The 23,511-nt window shown below is 42.4% G+C and overlaps 2 protein-coding genes across 4 annotated transcripts in view; one reads left to right on the top strand and one right to left on the bottom strand.

Moving 5' to 3' along the window:
- The window catches only part of EFHC2 (EF-hand domain containing 2), a 194,239-nt gene that overhangs the window by 111,644 nt on the left and 59,084 nt on the right, over positions 1 to 23,511 (bottom strand). For all 3 annotated transcript variants that reach the window (XM_059386230.1, XM_059386229.1, XM_059386231.1), the window contains one exon: positions 8,169 to 8,319. In XM_059386230.1, coding sequence (XP_059242213.1) covers positions 8,169 to 8,319 — 151 coding nt within the window. The remainder of the gene's footprint in view (positions 1 to 8,168; positions 8,320 to 23,511) is intronic.
- Positions 19,639 to 22,078, top strand: LOC132007652 (putative deoxyribonuclease TATDN2). The gene is made up of 2 exons (XM_059385904.1): positions 19,639 to 19,693; positions 20,112 to 22,078. The coding sequence occupies exons 1-2, from the start codon at positions 19,639 to 19,641 to the stop codon at positions 22,076 to 22,078; spliced, it is 2,022 nt and encodes a 673-aa protein (XP_059241887.1).

Genomic DNA, 23,511 nt, shown 5'->3' with positions numbered 1-23,511 from the left:
GGTGCTGATTTCCGTTCAGTAAGACTTTGAATAAGAATCTTCTATTTTTCTAGGTGGAAAGAACCGGCCCACCTACAGAGCTTTCAAATAATAATAATCAGAATCATCATCAGAGCCCTAGGATATGCTTTCATATACATTTTTCTCATTTAATCTTCACTAATCCCATGAGGCAGATAATGCATGAAATATAAATATTCAGTTTATGGCCGAGAAAAGCAAGGTTCGGCGTTGTTAAGTAACGTGCTCAAGGTCACACTCTAACAAATGGCAGAAGATCCTGGACCTGGATTTTCAAGCTCTAAGTAAATACCAGCCCTTTCCAGGGTGCCCGGCTGTCTCAGTCAGAAGAGCACGTGACTCCATCTTGGGGCAGGAGTTTGAGCCCCATCTTGGGTGCAAAGACTATTTAAAAATAAACTCTTAACAAAATAAATAAAAACCAGCATTTTCCACAGTTTGCACTGAACTATATCGCACTGAACTATGTTTCACTGAACTACAGCCACAGATTACTTAAGTGAAGGAGAGGAGGGAGTGTTAGAGGCAAAACAGGATAGAAGTGGGGAGAAGAGCTGACAGCCACCATGAAAAGGAGAGAGAGAGAAGATGGAGCTGCTCTTCCCAAAGACCAGCCTCTCTGTTCTCTGAAGGCAATTTTCTGGAGAGGGGCACACTTGGCCACTGTAGCAACACCCCCTCCAGGGCCAACACCTATCCCTCCTCCACCCCCGAGGCCTGCATGCCCTCACGCTTCCTTATGTATGCTCCCACATTTTTCCTAGAGATGGTTCTCCGAAGAGGCCAGAGAAGCTCCGTCACCACTCACGGGCTGAGAAGAGAAGGCAAACCTAACTAAACAAGACAATTTTTAATAATAAGAAATCCAAATTCACAAGGCCATGTTAATCAGAAAACTAATGTGGGCCATTTGAAATGGACAGTGGCACCTGAGAGCTTTCAATGGTGTCTTCGTGGCCATCTCTCCACTGTGTCCTTTGGGGGGTCGAAAATTTCTATTTATTGATATTTGTGTGTTTATAGTCCTCCAGGATAAACGGCAGAAACTCCACCAGCAAGAATGTGATCTGGAGTATCAAAGAAATGGACAGGATGGCACGTATTTGGCATGCACTGAAAAGAACCTGAGATCATCAATTATATAAATAAAAATAATGCTATAAAATGGAAAACCAAGAACAGAAGTACCATATCTAACCTTTAAATTTTTAAACATTTGCCTTCCTGACTGCCCCGTAAAGACAATTTGGGCAGATGTCCAGGCATCGGGTGCCTGCTTTTAAGCTCCTCCTGATCTTCCTATTTTAAATCTCTCTTCCTTTTTAAAGGCCCTGCTATCTGATTATACTCTGCAAGCTTTAACTTTCTAACATTTCCCTGTGGTTTAGATCAAAATGACGATATATCCATTTATGTTTAATGCATTTTCCTTTCATTCAGTTGGGACTTGCTTTAGATCTTTGCTCATACCACTAAATTTGGCTTTTAGAAATTCACCTTCCAGAATTAAGACTCCAACCTCTTACCTCTATCTTAATTTTCCATATATTTAGTTCATTTTAGTACCGCTGCAGACCTAGGATCCATCTGAGCCTAGAGACCGGTATTTCTTAGGTGAATGAAGGTTCAACTGGAATTGCCACCTGTTACTGTGTCTACTAAGTCTGTATCCTAAAAATACAAAGACTCTTCACTGGGATCAGACACGAAAGAGTATCTTTTCCTCCTCTTGTTGTTTACAATTATTCCTTCGGTCAAATAACTACTCCATTTGTATTTTTACAAAAGGTCCTCTTCGGAGTTTTGTTTTCGTAAGAATAACTTTTTCCATATAGAGAGCCTGACATCTGTCTTGTAGCAAAAGAATACAAAACTTAAAATTCCACATCTCTGATCATAAGAAAGAATAGTCCTATCTGCCCTCCCCCCGCCACTGGATGAGACCCAAATGCACGCATGTTATGCTCTAACGTTCTCTTACATTACTGCTTTCTTGCCTCACTTCCTTTACACACCTTAGGATCTGCTCCCACATACCTCCCAAGTCCACACCCTACTGCTTTCCTACCCTCCTTCATCTTATGCTGTTCCTTTTGGCTATTATATCTTCATCATCCATCTTTATCTGGAGGAACTTCGGAGGTACCACTCAAATGTCTTCTCTGGTGGATACTGGTATTTCCTCTTCTGATCCCTCAAAGTACCTGGTATCATTTCTGATACCTGTGTTGTGTTCTAGATGTTGTCTACCACATTTCCTCTCCTCGATTCTTTCCTCCCTCCTTCTCCATGGCCACCATGCACCAAACACCTGTCATCACAGGCCACTGACTTACCTCCACTCTGAAATTCTCCTCTTCTCCATTCAATGACCACCCCTTCCCCAGGATCCACCCTCTGGGGTTGCCAGATTTAACCCACTGAAATAGAAGATGCACAGTTACATCTGAATTCTAGATAAACAGTGTGTAATTTTAATATAACTACAGCCCATGCAATATTTGGGGACATATGAAAAACTTCATTGCTTATCTGAGAATCAGATTTAGCTAGGCAGCTTGTATTTTCTCTGGCAACCTTATGACCATGCCTCCTTCACTTTGTGGGATGCAGTACTAAGATGTGGTACATGGTCACTATGAGTGAATGACATACGAATGCCACATTTTGTGATTACATTTGCTTGGTCAGATTATCTTAGAGTATAAAAAACATTAAGAAAGTACTACGTTGAAGCGCCAACACAAGTGCCCAGTGGAAATCAGTGTTCTCAACCAAGGACTCACTAGGAAGCAGAAGCCAATTTATAACCTGGCCCCAGGCCTATAGAATCAGAAATTCTTGTAGCAGGCCACGAGGTTCTAATGGTCGCTCTCAGCTGACAACAACTGGTATTGCCCTCACCAGAAATTTATGGCAGGTTTTTCATCATCAGCCTTTCTTTAGCATAGATTAGTTTGGATTTGGTAGTATTTGACAAACAGTGATTCTTTTAGACAATTACAAGTAGAACTACTGGGATTAACCTCTGACATTCTTGGCTTGGTGTAACATTGTTTTAACTACATTCCAACAGAACAGCAACAAATTCTATACAAATGACACATCTAACCAAAAAGAGAGTGATGTTCTGGCAAGAAATAAAAGCAAGCCTGGAAGTGCAACAGTGACTTGACTTATAACGTACATAGATCTCTCTGCCAGCAAGGATTCGTGAACATTAAAAATATGTTGTTCTGATTAGAAGCTGCATGTAACTGAATGCTTATTTTGGCATCATGCCTCTTTTGTTTCTGGCTTATTCCAAACTCCCCCACTCCCCAAAACAAAACAACAACAACAACAACAAAAAACTCCAAAACAAACAAACTAACAGGATAGGAGAGGCAGCTAAAAAGGAGGCTAATTCTTCCACATGCACTAATTTCTGAATGATCAGTTATACAAAAGAACAAATGCATCTGACCTCCCTTTCCATCTGGAAAATACAGAAACCCCATGGAAGTGACAGGGATATCATCAGAGTGCAGCGGCCCCTAAATATGATCCCTAGCCCCTTCTCAGGGCCCGTGGGTGCATGGGAAGCAGTCCTAGGCCACTCAAGACACAAATGAAAGAAACAACCCTACCCCATTCCACTGAAGTCTGAGCCACTGGCCTATTGCACTTATTTGTTCTTTTTTCCCCAATCATTTCATTTAGGAAAGCCTGAAGAAGGGGTTTAAGTGATTCTCCTTTCCCCCCCCCCCAATTTTTCCTATTTTTTTTAACAGAGAGGCAGGCAGAGAGAGAGAGGGGAAGAAGCAAGATCCCTGATGAGCAGAGAGCCCAATGCAGGGCTCCATCCCAGGACCCTGGGATCATGACCTGAGCCGAAGGCAGATGCTTAACCCACTGAACCACCCAGGCACCCCTTAAGTGATTTTCCAAAGTATCCTCTGTCCTCATGGACCTTCCTTAGCAAGATTCATCATATTAAGTATTTCAAGAAAGACCGGTTTCTTGCTGAATAAAAAGAGCTTGATGATAGAGTGGTTATTTGTGTTTGCCTTCTCCACAGCACGTGCTACGGCCTGCCAAGTATCTCGCTAACAAATTCAGTCTTGTTAGACATACCGCGATGACCATATATTGACCTATCCCTCGAATTGCGCCTTCCCTCAGGGAAACTGGTCAGAGAGAGCCTGATCAGGGACTCAATCAGAAATTCTCAAATTTTCAAGAGGCTTTAAAGTTGTCTTTTACTCAGAGTTCATTTTCTTCCCCCCCCCCCATGAGTCTTTATGAATCACAATCCCCCCTACTCACCTAAGAATTAATTTCAAATAAATCATTATGACTAACTCCGGTTTACCTCTGGAATCTGCCAATGCGAGATATGAAATCAAGAGGCTGAGGGAACTGGAAAGTCTTATAAAAGCCTTTCCAAGATCCTCATCAAGGTTGCATTTCGTTTTTCTTCTTGGATGGTGTAATAAAACTAAAGACTCACTAGACAGGGCTGGTAAGCTGCAGGAATATGAGCTTTCAATTAAAAGGATAATAAGAAAAAAATGTAAGTCACTGATAAATGTTCAGGATGTTCTGTGACCTCCTGTCTGTCATTTGTGTACATCTGAAGTCATGTGAGGAAGGTCATCACAAAGTAAGCAAGATGGGCCCCCTGGTTGCTCAGCTGGTTGGGCATCTGCCTTCAGCTCAGATCATGATCCCAGGGTCATGGGATCGAATGCCGCATCAGGTTTTTTGTTCAGTGGGAGCTTGCTTCTCCCTCTGCCTCTCACCACGCCCCAACCATGCACGCGCTCGCACTCTCTCTTTCTCTCTCTCTCTCTCTCTGACAGGTAAGAAGAATTACTTCTGAACAGAAAGAAAATTCAGAACTTTTAAATTCAATGAACATCTTTTACCTAAGTGTGTTTAATTATGTAAGTGACAGTATTGCCTTAGGAGAACATATTTTCTTATAAATATTTTATATTAGTAAGAATATATATTTATAAAAATGTATCATATTTATGTTCACTTAAATGCTTTACTCTGATATTCCCTTACTAGGCTTCTTGCCTTTTTTTATGATTTTATTTATTTATTTGACACAGAGAGAGAGAGCACAGCAGATGGGAGGGGCAGAGGCAGAAGCAGATTACCTGCTGATCAGGGAGCCCGATGCAGGGACTTGATTCCAAGACCCTGGGATCGTGACCTGAGCCAAAGGCAGACACTTAATTGACTGAGCCACCTAGGCCATACTCTGCTTGTGCTCTCGCCGTCTCTCTCTTAAATAAATAATCTTTTTTTAAAAAATGACTCTGAAGGATCTAAAGACTTCTTATTCCTTTACAAAGCATCCTACTTCCATCCAAATTAAAAGACCTGTGAGTGGATAGTATGTCGGGGGACAAAAAACAATGAGGATACCTCATATCATCTCCTTTGACCAATCCTCACTTTCTCCCTCCACTAGTAAAACCAACTACAGACGCTATGTCCAATCTTCTTCCTTCTTCTACCACCTCAACAGTGCCTCTCTTCTAATGTGGCAGAATAAGCCAAATGATTCTGTTCATGATCTGGGCACCCTTGATTCCCGGTCCACATCTCCAGTCGTGACTTTCTTTCTGAAAACACATCCCAAGATTCTACCTGCCTGGTGGGCATCACCATACAGATGTCCCAACCCACGTTCCAAGGCTTCATGTGTCCAAACAAACATCACCAACCTCTATCCCCAGTGTTGCTCCTTGCTCCATGCTTCTGGGTTTTGCAAACACATCACCATCCTTGGAACCATAAAGTGACTGAAAACCTCAACCACAGAGTGAGCTCTGAGGCAATCAGTTAAGATTTAGATGAAGCAAATTACCTCTCTAAACCTGTTTCTTTTTCTGTAAACGCTAACAATGACCTACTTTAGATGGTCGTTGGGGGATTAAATGAGATAATGATCAAGTAGATACTTTTATCATTAGATATTCCCCTTCCTCATTCTCTATATTTAACTGTTGGTCAAGGCCTATCAAGTCTGCCAACCAAATGTCTCTAAAATCTTTCCTCTGTTTCCTATTCCTACCATCACTGTCTTTGTTTGTTCTAACCAGAATAATTGCAAAATTCTTGGGACTAGTCACCTTGCTCCCTTCCCTCTCCCAACTGCTTGCCCATAAGCTCTATGAGATGGAGGTCTTCTTACCAAAACCCAGCACAGTGCCTGGCACAGAGTAGATAATTCAACAGACACTTCTTGGCCATGGTGACTGACCCCAGATTCATCATCCAGACGCAATGGGGCTACATACCAAGAAAACCTCAATCTCATGAGCACTGAAGGAAGTCCTTTGCATACTGCCTCATCAAACCTTGTACTCAGAGGCCCACGGTCCACAAATTTTTCTGTTTCTCCCCCGTCGAACCCACTGTGGTATATCAACATGGACGCAATGGGCCCAGACAAGTCATTACTAAGGAAAAAATTTATTCAGCATTGGTCAAAACTCCTGAGATGTGTTAAACAATAAGTAGGTAGAAAATAGAACATGCGTATGTCAAACATATAAAGAAAGGGATGGAAAGACCAGGAGATAATTAATTTTCCATATGTATTAAATATATATGAGGCACCTGGTCTCTGAATATTCATGATGCACTAAATATACAAAAGCAGTAAATATTCATGAGTACTCAGTATTCATGAGGCCTTAATTCGGCCACTCATTCATTGGTGACACCCATTCTGGCCCCATGTGTCCTTTCCCCAAGAAACAAACAAAACCCATGACTATTCAGCAGGCTTACTGGTGAGCTACAGCTGTGGCCAGGCCCACTTATCCCCTTGTCTCTCCAGCAGTGTGAACACCAAACGAACACCTGACTCCCCTCCACCATGCCTCTATTAAGCTATCCGTGAAGAAGAACCCCTGACCTGCCCCCCAAGTATCCATGTATACCTAGGACCAAACAAATTAGTCCATCCCTCCCCTCCCCTACACCCCAACACTGACCCCTCATGCTCATCCAGAACCACCCACCACAACCTCTGGCAGCTCTCTGCCAGAAAATTCTTCTTCTTACCGACCTAAATTCTGACCCCCTAGATCCTAGCATTGAGGATACAGAAAATTAGGTCACCCTTCCTCCCCATAGCAGCCCTTCAGGTTCCTGAGGACATTAACCAGGCAAACTGGAGTCTTCCCTTTATGGACAAATATCCTTTCACTCTTCTGCCTCACACACAAATTTTCAGTCCTTTTACCACCATGGTTGCTGTCCCCTGAATGCATCCAGATCTCAGCACTGTCCCAAGTGAAGGACTCAGAGCACAAACAGAAGAGATCAGTCATCTCCCCTGATCTCCATCCTATTTCTAATAATGCAATTTAGGATTAGTTTCTCTGGTGCCCATGTCACAGAATTAACTCTTGTCTGGCTGAAAAGGACCATGGACAAAGGTGACTGGCATACGGGGGTGAAGGAGCAATGACCCTCTGTTCCTGAAGAACCATCAAAGTCTCAAGAGAACAGGTATGAGGAGAGGGTGGCCGAAGCCAACAGCAGCAAATTCAAGAAAGAAGAAAGAGGGGCGCCTGGGTGGCTCAGTGGGTTAAGCCACTGCCTTCGGCTCGGGTCATGATCCCAGGGTCCTGGGATCGAGTCCCACATCGGGCTCTCTGCTCAGCGGGGAGCCTGCTTCCTCCTTTCCCTCTCTGCCTACTTGTGATCTCTCTCTGTCAAATAAATAAATTCTTTAAAAAAAAAAAAAAAAAAGAAAGAAGAAAGAATACAGATCTGGAAGGGGCAGTGGACAACAGCCTCCTCTCTTCGCCTGGAAAGTGTTGTGAAGGCAGTAATATGGTCATAGTGAAAAGACCAGATACACAGGAAAAGTCTGGTCCAACTAGAGCAATGCCTGACAGAAAACAAATATGCTGTACAAGAGTGAGTGAAATGGCCCATGGAGAGGTGTTGGGGGGTAAAAAGGAGGGAAGTCACTATCAATGACCAGAAGCTACCAGCATGTTTATGTTCATTGTCACCAACAAGTTAGATACCTAAGCGGTACACAGTATTTTCTGAAAAGCTAGAGAAAGACAGTATACAAAGGCAGGCATCGGAAGTAAGAGAAGCATAACTCTGCTTTAAATAGATACCTTGAGGCATTCCACTATTTTTCAACTCTGGTTCGTTTACTTGAATTGTGTCATCTTCAAGGTAGAAGTAGATTTTATAGCGTCTTATTCTGTAGTTTTCTTGGCTTTTATCAGGTACTTCATCTTCTAAATAGGCATCAAAAGATAATACCTGTTGGAATCATAATTAGAAACTAAGAAATGAAAAAATTTCAGCAAACTCAGAATCAATACAGCTTTTGCCTGCATACTTGTTAATTTAAAAGCAAAAAGCTGAGATTTTTACAAAGACATTTTACACATCAGCTCTGAGAACAGACACACAATCTAAGTTACCATATATAAAGATTATATTTGCATCACTGCCTAGTTAGAATAAGGAAATGATATTCAAACCACAAATCCATCATTCAGTTCTACTATAAACTGATCTAGTTTCTGGCTTTGGAATTTCACAATGGGATTCTAGATGTAGGTTGCGGTAGGCTCCGCCCTTAGCCATGGTTTTACATCCTGCAATTTCAGATACGGGCAGTCAGCTGGGTCCAGAAGCAGATGACCCTCCCTCTGCCATATGTTCAGGTCAAAAGGAGCCTATCACTAGGGCACCTGGGTCGCTGCTTTCAGCTCAGGTCATGATCCCAGGGTCCTGGGATGGAGCCCTGCATCAGGCTCCCTGCTCAGTGGGGAGTCTGCTTCTCTCTCTTACTCTGCCCCTCCCCCCACACACACTCCTGCCCTGTCTCTCTCCCCCTCAAATAAATAAAAAAAATCTTTAAAAAAAAATAGGAGCCTACCACTACATCACAATGCTTACACCATCCACCTCACTTCATCTCATGTAGGTGTTTCATCATCTTATGTCATCACAAGAAGAAGGGTGAGTACAGTAAAATATTTTGAGGGAGAGACCAAGTTCACATAACTTATTACAGTACATTGTTATAATGGTTTTTTTATTACTTATTATTATTAATCTCTTACCATGCTTATTTTACCAATTGATCTTCATCATAGGTATGTATGCATAAGAAAAAAAACAGTGTATATAGGGTTCAGTATTACTTATGGTTTCAGGCATCCACTGGGGGTTTTGGAACATATAGCCCATAGATGGGAGGGTACTACTATACAGAGAAGATAATATTCTTTCTGAATATTCCCTCAATAGGTAGATCTGAAATTCTTTCAGTGCGCTGGAGAGCCCACCTTAAACTTCTTCAGGAAATTCAAAGAGCCTAGCTTAATGCCGGCGAGTCTCATCTTACACTGTGTATGTGCTGGGGGGCAGGGGGAGGGGAGTGTTGGAGAGGGACTCAGGTGGCAGAGGTGGTTTCTCAAGTAATTACAGTAAAAATCAGGGTTGCTCAGTTAGCTGAGTGGCTGACTCTTGATTTGAGCTCAGGTTATGATTCCAGGGTCGTGAGATGGAGCCCCACGTTGAGTCCCATGTCGGGCTCTGCGTTCATTGGGGAATCTACTTCTCTCCTTCTCCCTCTCCCCCTCCTCCTGCTCATGCCCTCCATTTCTCATTCTTTCTCTCTCAAATCATTATATCTTTAAAAAAACAAAATGAAGTAGAATAAAAATCAGAGATCATCAAAAACAATTCTTTAACCATTTTGGAAAACTGGGCCTCTCAGTAAGTATAACACAGCCCATTTTTCTTCCAGGTGAGATAGATTTCTTAGGCTTAGGTGCCATGTTGTATGAGTAATACTTATCTTTAACCATTGGAATCACTCTCAACATAGCAACCCGATCATGCTTTCAAGCATGCTTTGGGACACATGTTCCTTCAGATCTCCATTTTAATATTCCCTCTACACTCATTTTTTTAATCAATTTTTGTAATTAGAGTTGCAAAAGTTAATGGTGTATATGATGTAATACTATAGTAATTCAACATGGACAATGTCCTATATACAAGTCAGTCTGTTTGGTATCATCTACCCTCTCAGGGTGCTAAGTTACCCTAATTAGGAATATATGCTCCAGGAGTAGCAAATTTCTATCAGAAGCCCACACTTCAGAAGCAGCTGACAAAATGCCTCAGTAATTTATATTTGATCAACACAGGAAATGTTGTTAATTACCACATAGAATGTGAGAAATGAGTTGTACTTAAATGACTATATTCAAAAATGAATGGATCAGTTAAAAAGGAGGCACCGTCTTTATTATAATAGGTTCTAAGAATCTAGTGAACCCAGAGATCTCTTCCCTTTCAAAATGGTACCTTTGACTTAATTCCAAAATGGTCCTATGTTTAGTTGTTTTCTTGGAAAATTCAACAGGCCTGCCTCCAGTTAGAAGGTGAGCTAAACCCATTTCTAAAATGCTGTCCTATTTGTGTTGAGTGAGTATTTCTGGTAAGATGCTGTTGGATGGATATAGGGTTTCCTTCGGGGGTGATGAAAATGTCTTGGAACTGGTTAGAAGTGATGGTTACACAACACTGTAAATATACTAGATGGTATTAAATTGCACACTTTAAAATGGCTAATGATTGATTTTATGTTATGTCAATTTTGCCTCAATTAATAACAAAGATGTTGGGGTGCATGAGTGGCTCAGATGGTTGAGTGTCCGACTCTCAATTTTGGCTAACATCATGATCTTGTTTGGGATCCTCCCCCCTCCCCTTGCTTCTCCCCTTACTCTCATTTCCTCTCGTGCTCTCTCTCTCTCCAATAAATAAATAAATCTTTAAAAGAAAAAGATGTCGGACACTGAATTGTGCTGGACATATTAAAATGGCAAATCTGTATCTCAATTTTTAAAAAGTAAAGGAGAAAAAAAATACTGGAAGACCTAAAAGGGCAAAAGAGCTGGAGCTTCTCTGAGCTTGCAGTAAAGGGAGTGACACGGAGCAAAACAGGCCATTCCAGAATGTGCCACTTTGGCCTGTGGGTTATTTCAACCTGAAGACAACTGGGGCCCAGCAGACTCCAGATGAACTTTTTACCTCCCCCTTAACTGCTTCCAAGAATTTAGATAGGAACCCTGTACCAGCAAACAAGCTGTTACCAGAGAAAACTTTTTCTCTCAGAAAGACTTATCTGGATGGCATGGCAAACATTTGCTTACCAAACATTTGCTCTTCTCATATTGTCAATTGTCTTCCTCCTCTTTGAAGTCTCAGACCCCCTACACCTTCTTCCTTAGTTCTGGATGGTAGACAAGCCTCAGTTACCTGACTGCCTGAGTCTCCACATCTCTGTGGGGCTCTCATAGGTATATAATCAATTTTTTTTTCTCTTGTTGACCTATCTTATGGCAATCTAATCATTAGACCAGACAAAGAATCTGGATTCTGCCCCCTTAGATTCCATCTGAAACTTTTTTTTTTTTTTTTTTTTTTTTTTTTTTTGCTTTGTAGTTGGATAGGAAAGCATGGAGGGAATATTCATCACTTTCACCTACCTCTATATATTGAATATCATTGGTATAAATTTGTGAATGAGCAAACTGGCATAGATTAGTTGACAACACTGTCATTTACATAATCATTAAATATTTAACAGTCAAATAACACGGTAAAAGAGAATAAAGGATGCTAAATAAAAAGGAAGAGAGAATAAAAGACATTATTTTAGGCTGGGCTTCAATGGAAGAGGGATGGACTGCTATTTCATGTTCTGGTCCCCCAAGAACACAGGGCCACCAGACTCCAGCATGAAAACTGAAGGACAGCAGAATTTGTCAGAATTCACCTCTTTGGCATGACAATTATTTTAGACTCATTATTTTAAAAAAAAACAAAAAACAAAAACTGCAAACACAGGAGCAGCTCTGAAAGCAAAGCTTCTGTAAGAGACATTTACATTTATGCAGGAAATCTCCATCTGTAAGGTTGTCTCCCTCTCTGTACCCAGAAGAAAAGACCCTAAATCTCTAGGAAGGCCTATCAAAGGAGAAGACAACAACTTAAATCTGCATAACCAGGGCACCTGGTGGCTCAGCTGGCTGAGCAGCTGACTCCTGATTTCCGATAGGGTCCTGATTTCACAGATGGTGAGACCTAGCCCCAGCTAGGGCTCTGCACTCAGTGGGGAATCTGCTGGAGATTCTCTCCCTCTGCCCTCCTCCCCCCGCAACTTGTGCTCACTAGCTCCCTTTCTCAAATAAATAAGTCTTTTTTTTTAAAAGCTACATAACAACTTTACCCTTATTTACTGTGTGCCTTTTCTGGTAACCTCCTGTAACTGACTCCCCAGTTTTGTTTTCATGGTATTTAAGGTGGGGGGGGCTTGGGCCATCTTGAGGAGCTACTCAGTTTTCTTGGGCCTCCTCCAGGTGTACACTTTCTTAAGCTTTTGTTTGTTTGTTTGTTTGTTTTTTCTCCTGCTAATCTCTTTATTACAGGGGTGTCTTGGCTAAGAACCTAGAAGGTGGAGGGAATAGGACTTTTCCTCCCCTACAAAAGGCAGAGAGCAAGTCAGGAGCAGAAGAGACTAAAAGATAGAAAAGGAAGAGAGCGAACTAGTAAAATGTAGCGAAGTAGAATACCAAGGAAGAGACACCAAATAGGTTAAAAGTGATCTCACCCAGATAAAACACCTCATCACAGAGGAACGCGAAGTACCAGAGTCTTCGGAGAAGAGGACCTAAAATAAAAACCTGCTAGAAATAACAATTTATAGAAACATAATTATGATACAGGGTTTCATCATAATTTATGATGTCAAGCAGAGATTAGATAAATAAGGTCCTACAGGATGTAATTGGCTGTAATTTTCTTGGAAACGGAATGTAAATATCAGTTGGCAGAGCATGTGATCCTCAGTTCCCCACAGGCTTCTGCAAGCCCTACTGTTATTATACAAGGTTACCTGCCTGAGCCCCCACGGCAATTTGAATATCTGATGCTAGCCTAGAGGATATAAAATCTGAAATCAATTAGTTTTAAATAATAGATACAAGGCATTTCTTCATTATAAAGGAAACATTGGAAATGTTAAGATTTTGGAAATCAGGATCTTCTTACAACAAAAGGCAGAAGGAGCTCTGAGCAGCCAGGAGTGTGTTCCAGCTGCTGAGCTCCTGGTTCTAACTAGATGTAAAGTGTAAATTTTGCCTGGCGGGGAAAGAGTTAATCCTATTTTGTGTGAATTGAGCTGCTCATTTTGCATTGCATATCCCAAATAGCTGGATTTTAACATCGATTTGGATTCCTAATTTCCACTTAAATTGTTTTCAGAATGATTATTGTCTGATGCAGCCCTGCCACACAAAATAATTGCATGTAGAAGATTGTCCGTCACAGGCTACGCAATGCAATCCCGAGGCAAAAGCCGGAGCCGAATCGTTCTAAATAAATCAGAGAATTTTTAAAGGTGGTGAGGTTGGTGTGACCAATGCATGAGTCATAAAGTCTGTATTACTCAGAAACTCAACATCGAAGTGTCAAAAATTTACAGCTGAATTTCGAGAGAAACTGTCAGGAAAGAGATGAAACACCAGTAATGTTCAATAAGGCTCAACAGTCTATAAAGAGACCAGCATCACTAGTCTAAGTTGAAAATGATGCTTGGGTTCTGTTTGATGAAAAATGCTCAGACAAATCATGGGGTCCTAAAGAAGAAGGTATATAATAGTACAGATAAATGCATAGCTGTTAAAGGTTGGTAGACAATACAAATTCTATACATTTCATGTGGTGGTGTTTGTTCTTCCTGCAAGAGCTGTGATTAAGCCAGTGATTTCTTTTACGATTATAGAGTCTTAGAATTAAGAATATAAACTGTAAGAGATCTGGTACTGCATATAAAGGATGGCTCCCTTATACATGGCAATGAAATATTTATAGAAATTTATTATGCAGGAAGAGAAACAGAATATGACACCCCCCAAAAAATGCTTCTTTGGCCTAAGACTTACCTTAAACTGATTCATTTTAAGAAACAGCTCTCAAATAAATAGTTTAAAAAAAAAAAAAGCAGCAGACCTGCTCTGATATCCAAGTAAAAGTGACCCATCAGTAAGAGACATTTACAGGTATAAGGGGGATCTCCATTTGTAAGGGTGTCTCCTCCTCTGTACCCAGAAATAGATGAGCAACAAACACCTCTAGAAACTCCAATCAGAGGAGAAGGCAGGGACTTAAGTCTGCAAAACAACGCTACCCCTGTGTACTGTGCTTTGCCTGATAACCTCCCCACCATTTCCTCAGCCTCCCAGCCCCCCACTCCCACAACGACTGACTCTCCACCCCCAATACCCTCTTCCCCATCTTTAGCTGGAGATGGTATTTAAGGCACTGGCTTGGGCCATTTGTTACTCTGTTTTCCTGCGTCTCTCCCATGTACACAAAAAGTATACAGGTTACTAAACTACTTTTTGGTTTTTTTTCTTGTTATTCTGGGTTGTATTACAGGGGCATCTTAGCTCAAGCACCTAGACAGGTAAAGGGAAAATGATTTTTCCTCCCCTACACAAGCTAATTCACAAAAAATTCTAATAAATTGGACAGAGAGAAATTATGTAAGTTCTAGTCACAAATCACAAATACAACTAGAAATGTATTATGGAAGTATAAACAGAAATTCTCACTAATGATTATTGTGCTAAAGGTAAATTTTAAAATACAAATACTAGGGGACACCTGGGTGACTCAGTACATTGGGCAGCTGCCTTGGGCGCAGGTCATGATCCCAGGGTCCTGGGATGGAGTCCCGCATGGGGTTCCCTGCTCAGTGGGGAGCCTGCTTCTCTCTTTGCCTCCTCTGCCTGCCACTCTGCCTCCCTGTACTCTCCCTCTCTCTGACAAATAAATAAAATAAAAATAAAAATGCTAAGTATAGAACCTAATAAAATTTAAAGATGTACAAACCTATAAAACTTAGGTAAATCCATCATCTTGGGTGAGCTACTGGGTTTAGATGATTACATAAAAGAACTTAGCATTGAAGAGAGCTTACTCAGTTCAATGTTCTAACTCAGCTATTCTCAGCCTTGGCTCTGCATTATGAAATAAGAAAAAAAGAAAAAGAAAGAGAGACAGAGAGAGAAAGAACAAATGAACCAGACCCAAGCCCAAGTAAATTGAATCGGAAACTTAGAAAAAAAAAAAAAAAAGGAAGCAGCAGAAGAAGATAATGGTGACAACAACCAGACCCAAGCTTAAATGAATTAAATTAGAATCTTGAGGGCAGGTAATGATGAGGAGAACAAAGGCAAAAGAAATGAAGATAAAATTAAATCTCACGACTTGCAGTCTATTGAAAAATACTTGAAACAGGCGGAGTGTGACATTCCTCCAGGAACTCACAACTGCCTTAACACTCGGGCTTTGCTTCTGTTCTGCTCATGAGTGACATCATACAATAATTGTCTTTCTCTGCACTGAACATAACAAAAAGGTTTAAAACAAAAAACAAAAAAATCACTAATGTTTTGCTACAGGCAAAAAGCAACCTTAGCCTGACAATAACCAGACCTCCAGGATCTTCTAAGTCTTCTCTAACATATGAAAATCCTTCCAGAAACATCCTTTATCTCTGCACACACACGCCCAACTTACAAGTAAATCATAGACTGTTCCCCACAACCCCAGTGCAGCTTTTCCTGCCCGTAAGTCCTGTCCCCCTGCTTTAATCAAAATACCTTTTTTCCACCAAAAATGACCCTTCTTCCCCAGCCCACATTGCATTAGGTCGGAGGGGCATTTTTTTTTTAAGAGCAACCCAGGTAATTCTGAAATGCAGTCAAGAGTTTTGATTCCATGAGCAATGAACTGAGCAAAACTTTTCAGAAGTGTAAAAATTTGTCATAAAGAACACAAGTAAAAAACAACAGGATAAGAGCATAAATAGAAGAACTTGAAAGGAAAAAAAAAGCAACTACAATACATAGATCCAAGAGCTTCTTTAATAAATAAGATAAAATTCTAGCAAAGATAATCAAGAAAGTATAAATTCAGAAAGAAGAGATGGTATAACATAAAAATTTAATAAATTATAAGATATAAATCATCTTAAAATATCATGCAAGCTTTTATGAAAATAACTTTTAGGGGCGCCTGGGTGGCTTAGTTGGTTAAGCGGCTGCCTTTGGCTCAGGTCATGATCCCAGGGTCCTGGGATCCAGCCCCACATCAGGCGCCCTGCTCAGCGGATAGCCTCTCCCTCTGCCTACTGCTCTACAAACTTGCACTCTCTATCTCTGTGTCAAATAAGAAATAAATAAATAAAGCTTTAAAAAATAGTAATAGCTTTTAAAACCCCAATTAGTTGGGGCACCGGGATGGCTCAGTGGGTTAAAGCCTCTGCCTTCAGCTCAGGTCATGATCCCAGAGTCCTGGGATAGAGCCCTGCATTGGGCTCTCTGCTCAGCGGGGAGCCTGCTCCAACCCCCCCCCCCCACCGACCCCCGCTCTCTGCCTGCCTCTCTGCCTACTTGTGATCTCTGTCTGTCAAATGAATAAAATCTTTAAAAAATAAATAAAAATAAAACCCCAATTAGTGATTTTTGTAAAAACTGTGAATTATCAAAACGCAATGAATGAACCATAACCAAGTAAGAAGTGGAAAAAAAATTACCAAAGAATTGTCTCAACAAAAACCTCCAGCCTGGATGATTTACAAATGGATTCTTTCTAACTTTCAAGGAAAAGAAAATTACCCCATTACACAACTCCCCTGGATACCCGAACAGATGGAAAGCCACAAAGTGAATTCCAATGCCTGACAGACCATTAAAAAAGTCAACTATGGAACAGGAGTCCTCACCTCAGCTACCCATGAGAATCACCTACAGATAAAACTCCTGTTGCTTGGGCGGTATCCACACCCACACACAGTGAAATCCGAATCTTTCAGGGCAGGTCCAAGAATACTGATTTTTATAGCTCCCCAGGGGATAGGAGTGTGCAAGCTTGCTCCAGACTATTTCACTACTTAGGATGCAAGATACAGGCAAACAGAATTCAATAGCCCTGTAACAGTTATAAGCCACCTGCACGAAGGGCAGCATTTTCCTTCCCCATGCATTTTAAAACACAAGAGTGATTCCTTAACAAGACTGAAAAACATCTGCTCTGAAACAATGCCCTAACTATCCGGCATTATAGTCAGGTAAACTGTGCACCTGCTACAATCAGGGATGGAACAAAAATGCCCCTACTGACGACATTATTTAATATCATTTTGAGGAATTCTGGACAATGTCAGAAGGCATGAAATAAAAATACTAGCAAGAAAGAGACCAAAGTACTATAGGCTGATAAAATAATGGCATTAAGCAAAGGCTGGGTACCTAAGAATAAATAAAAGATTTCAGCATGACCACAAATGAATCAAAAATATTCTTAGGGGCACTGTTGGTTAAGCATCTGACCCTTGATCTCAGCTTGGGTCTTGATCTCAGGGTGGTGAGTTTAAGCCCCACCTTGGGCTCCATGCTGGGCGTGGAGTCTACTTAAATTTAAAAAAATTTTAAAAATATTCTCATGTACTAGAACTAACCAGCTGAAAATATGGTGAGAGAGAAGAGTATGTTCACAATAGAATAAAAATTACAGAACACTTAAAAATAGTTGTAATGAAGACTCTGTGACCCATATAAAACCCTACAAACACTCAAAAATAGAGATGAACTTGACAAATAGTGGAATATATTCTGGATAAGCAGACTAAAATAACATATTTGAAGTTCATTGGTGTTTTGGAGGTATTTGAAAAAAAAATAATTCTAGGTCCACCTGATAAAATAAACAAGTCTGCCTATTAAAGAAAATAATACAACGTCAGGGTAATGGAGGGGACCTAAGTCTCCCAGATTTTATACCTTACTACAATTTAATGCTTCAATTACTAAAATAGTACAACACCTCAGTAAGAAAAATCATAATAGTATGTGAAAAAGAAGTGGTTTGGAAATAGACCTTATTACATACAGAATTTTTTTTAAAAGATTTTATTCATTTATTTGAGAGAGAGAACCTGAGAAAGCACAAGCAGAGGAATAGCATGGGGGAAAGGGAGAGGAAGAAGCAGACTACCCACTGAGCAGGGAGCCCAATGCAGGACTCGATCCCAAGACCCTGGGATTATGACCTGAGCGGAAGGCAGATGCTTAAGTGACTGAGCCACCCAGGCTCTCCACATATAGGAATTTAACACATGAAAAAGGAACCACGTATCAGTAAGTGAAAAAAGTGCTAACTTGGAATAGCAGCAAGTATATCCCAACCTAAAATAAATTATAATCCCAAATACATACCAGATGGGATTACCAGCTTAAATATAACAGATCCACCCATGTAACCACCCTCCAAACGTGTGTGTGTGTGTGTGTGTGTGTGTTAAAGCCTTGAAAGGGAGGATGACCATCCTAGGTTTAGGAGGAAAAAGAAAACTATGAAAGAAATAAATTAAGATTTGAGTAGAAAAACAAGTTATAACCTCAAAAAAAGAAAATGTAAGTAAAAAATAAACACACTAACAAAAAAACCTGAACATGATTATTTATTTTATAAAAATATATTTAGTTAACTTTGAAAAGACCCTTAAAAAGATGAAAAAAAGGACTTAAAATTCACCAGAGGGTCAATAAAAAAGGAAAAATGTTTGCTCTAAGATATTATCAGATGAGAGCGAATTAAAATGAGGCAGCAGTTTTGTTTCTCCTATAAAATGGGCCTGGTGGGATTATTCATCATGGATGGGATTTTAAACTACTACAATTCTTCTAGGCAATGTACTGCTATGAGGAACCATTTTTAAATTCCTATACTTCTCAGGAACTCCATTTCTGGGCATGTAGCCCAAAGAAACAAACCAAAATATGGAGAAACATATGTGCAGAGATGTTCTTTGCAGTCTTTTTTTCCTTTTTTTTAAATAGAAAAAACTCAAGTGAGGGAGCCTAAAAAGTTAACAGAAAGGGAAGGGTTTGGTGAATTATGGCACATCTATGTACTCTGTGGAATATTATGAAGGCACTAGTATGATGTTTTCGAAAACTACAGAGCAGTAAGAAAAATACTTAGGATACGCAGAAATGTTGAGAGAAAAAAAACCACAGAACTGAAAATGGTAATATGCTATAATTATAACTATGTTTCTTAAAAGCATGTATATTTAAACTATGTTTTAACAACCATGTTTTCTAAAAGAATGGGGGGAAGAAAAGGAGCAAACAGCAAATGATGGTGGCAGTTCCTAGAGAAGCCTGGCTGGGCCACAGATAGAAGTGGGCTTCTGGACCACGGAGGCAAGGTGGAAGAGGCAAGAGGGTGCTGGCGGGGGCAGGAGCACAGTCCCTTGTGTGTGGAGGGGGAGAGTATTTCCACTGGCCAAAACTAGTCGGGGGAGAGGGGGATAAGCCTCTCCTTTTGCTCCAGGGCTGTGTTGGGTCCTAGCCTAGGCTCCAGGCGCCCTGTGTGTGGTCCCCAAAGCACCCTACCGTCTTTTCAAGGGCTTTAACATCAGAAGGGCCTTGTTTTCCAAACCAAACGGAAGCGCTCTGTAGTCCCGGAAGTGCTTCGATGCCCCCCGGAAGTAGCTCTGTGAGAACGAGTGCTCAGAAATCTCGGAAGCAAGGTGTGGCTTGGGCGCCAGACCAAGCTTTCCCCAAATCTTGGATCTTCGCGATTTTTTCAGAGCGCTTTGAGGTCACGCACTCTGTTGCAGGGCTTTGCCATCTCTGGAACACTGAGAACCATCATGGGCAGCTGAAAGAGTGGGGACGAGGTCACGAAGTGGCTGGAGCGGCGCGAAGTTAAGTAGCGAGGGCAACACCCAGGCCCCCCGGTTAATGCGGAGGCCTCTGGGAGCCCACTGATGTGTCCCCTCCAACTAGCCACCTCCTAACTCTGTATTTCCTTCAGGAGAGGCCAGTGTCCCCCACCGCCTGAGAACACAGAAAGAGACTTACAGCTTTCAAGCTGAGGTTTTTCAGGGGGTGCAGCCTGCCAAGGGAAATTCCTCCCGCCAACTCCCCAACCACCCCATTCCTCAGGACCAGGTGTGGGTGGAGCCTCTAAAAAACGCCTGATTCGAGGGAGCACTTGGGGCTCCTCCCATCGGCGGACTCCCCTCTGCTCCAACTCTCCTGGGCTCAGCCCCTCCCTAGAGGAAATGGCTTCTTTCGAGGAGGCCTACCGCTTTAGGAGCAGTTCCAGACAGAGTGCCAGTAACTCCACTAACTCTGAATTTGCAGCCCAGGCTGAGGGTCACAGTGATAAGTCTGAGGACCCAAACAATGTCAGGAGAAAGAGTGCTACACTGCATGACCAAAGCGCTCCATTCATCTATGGGAAGGGTATCCAGGGCACCCAGGGAAAACTGATGCCAGAAGCAGAGGAAGCTGTTGGTGCAAAACCCAGCAGAAGAGAGCATCTCAGCCCTGGACAAAGACCTGCCAGGGTCGTCACCTTCTCTGCTCCTCCGAAAAAGCAGCTGCCAGCCCCCGAGGTCAGAGTGGAGAAGGAAATGATAGCGATAGAAGTCAACAGTTTTGGTAATAGGAGAGTGATTATGGATCCGCAGGAGAAACCCTGTAAGAAGTTGCCAGGTGACAGAACGGTGCTCAATTTGGAAAAAGGCTGTCCGGTCCCCAAATTTCTAGACAGACGTGACTGTTGTTCAGAGATCCAAAAGCATCAAGAAAGGGAGGCAATCGCTGAGCGCCCCTTTTCACTTAGTCACCCGCCTGGTGTAGAAGAGCTAGCTGCAGCCAGATTCCCTCAGGAGAAGCCAGTCTCCTTGGGTTTCTCAAGAGTTTCAAAGCCTCCATCCTTCACCACTGGTGGTGTCCCGGACCAACCTCATTTGCACAGGGGTCTGCGGCAGGCCTATACCAGCTACTGGAGCAGCAGTCCCCAGCCTTCTTACTCTCTCTCTGTGGGCAGCAGCAGCGACAGCACACCCCAGGCCGGGAGGAACAGCCGCAGCTTTCTCAGTGATTATCCTTCCGGCTCAGAAATGCACTTCCAAAACTGGTCCAGAGACTGGAAGGCATTAGAGGAAGGTCCATCCCCGAACTTTCATGCCTCTCGTTTCTCCAGAAGTTTAGAAGCCCGGGAGCAAACCGTCCAAGAGGAGACCGCATCATATCCTTTTGGAGAATATGTGTCTAATTTGGGGCCCAGATGCCACTGGAATCGAGGCCTAGGTCATGGTTTCATTGACACCCATTGCCACTTGGATATTCTCTACTCCAAGCTGTCTTTCAAAGGGACCTTTAGCAAGTTCACAGAAATATACAACTATACCTTTCCTAAGGAATTTCAGGGCTGCATCTCTGATTTTTGTGATCCTCGCACACTAAGGGATGGCCTCTGGGAGGAGCTGCTGAAAGATGATCTGGTTTGGGGGGCCTTCGGCTGTCACCCCCATTTTGCACGTTACTACAATGACACTCAAGAAAGAAAGCTTCTGTACGCCTTACGGCACCCCAAGGCCATAGCGTTTGGAGAGATGGGCTTAGATTACTCTTACAAGTGTACCACCCCAGTTCCACAGCAGCACAGGGTATTTGAGAGGCAGCTGCAGCTGGCCGTGTCTCTGAAGAAGCCCCTGGTGATCCACTGCCGAGAAGCTGATGAAGATCTGCTGGGCATCATGAAAAGAAGAGTGCCCCCTGACTACAAGATCCATAGGCATTGCTTCACGGGCACCTACCCGCTCATCGAGCCCCTCTTGAAGTATTTTCCCAACATGTCTGTGGGGTTCACAGCGGTCCTGACCTACTCTTCTGCCTGGGAGACCCGCGAGGCTCTGAAAATGATCCCACTGGACAGAATCGTTGTGGAAACTGATGCGCCCTACTTCCTGCCTCGTGGGGTTCCCAAAAGCGTCTGCCAGTATGCCCACCCGGGCCTGGCCCTGCATACGGTTCGAGAGATTGCCAGAGTCAAAGGTCAGCCTCTCTCCTACACCTTGGCCATCTTGCGCAAGAACACTAGTTACCTTTACAATCTTTAAGCAAAGAGGGTATCGTCAGGAGTCTTCCAGGAAAGGGGGATGAACAGCCCAACAGCACAGACTTGGTTTGAACTCTGCCTGTGTCCCAAGGTCAAGGACGTGTTCAGCGAGTCCACTGGGACAGAAAGAGACCATAATAGGATGCTGGCTTCAAAACCTTTTCATGAGACTTCTGCTTCCGGCTGGTAGGGTGGGGTGCAAAAGAGTGGAAGGAGGGTAGGGGGGAACTGCTCTCAACGTTATCAAGGTTTTTCTCCTCCCAGCCAAATTGTGCCAGGGTAGGCAGCAAAGAAGAAAGTGTTCCATAGGGTCAGTGGGTTGACTAATCCAAATCCCTGTTCTCTGCCGCCTGGGTTTTTGAGCAGTTAGCGCATAAAGTCACCCTGCTTCCTACTTGCCCTTCCAGAAACAAACAAACAGCAAAGAAGGATGAATTTTAAAAGTAAGCTAGGTAATTTGTTCTGTTGATTCCCACAATGTATTTGTTATTATAGGAATTCTAGAACCCATATGGTTTGTTCTTAAGTTCATAATTCAGTGGCTGTGCAATTTGCAATTTCTTATTTCTAAAGATAAACCAACACTAGCATTTCGTCGCAAAGGAAATCGATTTAGATAAAAATTAGTCTGTTAATAGTCAGAATGGGCCGGGTGTGTGATGGGGGGAGCTCTCCATGGAGGAGCTTGGAGTGATGGGAGCCAGAGCAGTCGAATCTCAGAGCAGCACTGAGATGAGTTTCATATCTGAGCTGAACTCCCGACGCTTGTATAACCGCACCCCTCTCACGTAACCAGTATATTAATAGCAACTGTTATTCAGATTGCTCTGACTCTTAACAAGGCCCAACTGTATACCACTGAGAAATGCTGTTCTCCCGAAGGACAGAAACGGAGAAGAGCTTCAGGTGCCCACTGGGCAAACAGCCGTCCTTCCTGTGAGATTAAAAGGAGCCCACATATTTGAGTTCCAAAATCTAACTCTGCAAGCCAAAGCACACACCTAAATCCAGGAGTCTCTTGATGAAAATAGGCCCAGCATACTCCAGACTTCTCTAGATTCCCGTGGGCCCATTTATCCAGTTCCAGAAAAATCTGCCGGCTCCTCACCATCTGGTTCTTAGCTCAGAAGTCTCCTCCACAGAGAAGCCTTCCCAGACTACCATGTACATAGTGCTCCCCTCACCTGGGGAGAAAAAAAACTGCTTGGCTTCCTGTTTTGATTTAATCCTAGCACTCAGCACTGTCTGCAAATTGTGTATTTACCTGTGTGTTTGTTGGTTATCTTCCCCACTAGGTTTATAAGTCTTGTTCACACCCCATACACCTTGTACATATACCCAATGTTAGAATAGTGCCTGGAACAGTGCAGGCACCCAGCAAAGATTTCTTGAGTTAACCTATGAGTGAACAACAGACTCCACCGACCCCTGTGA

Source organism: Mustela nigripes, chromosome X (assembly GCF_022355385.1).
Source record: "Mustela nigripes isolate SB6536 chromosome X, MUSNIG.SB6536, whole genome shotgun sequence".
NCBI lineage: Eukaryota > Metazoa > Chordata > Mammalia > Carnivora > Mustelidae > Mustela > Mustela nigripes.
The sequence above is the reverse complement of the archived record's forward strand: the minus strand, read 5'-3'. Positions and strand labels throughout refer to the sequence as shown.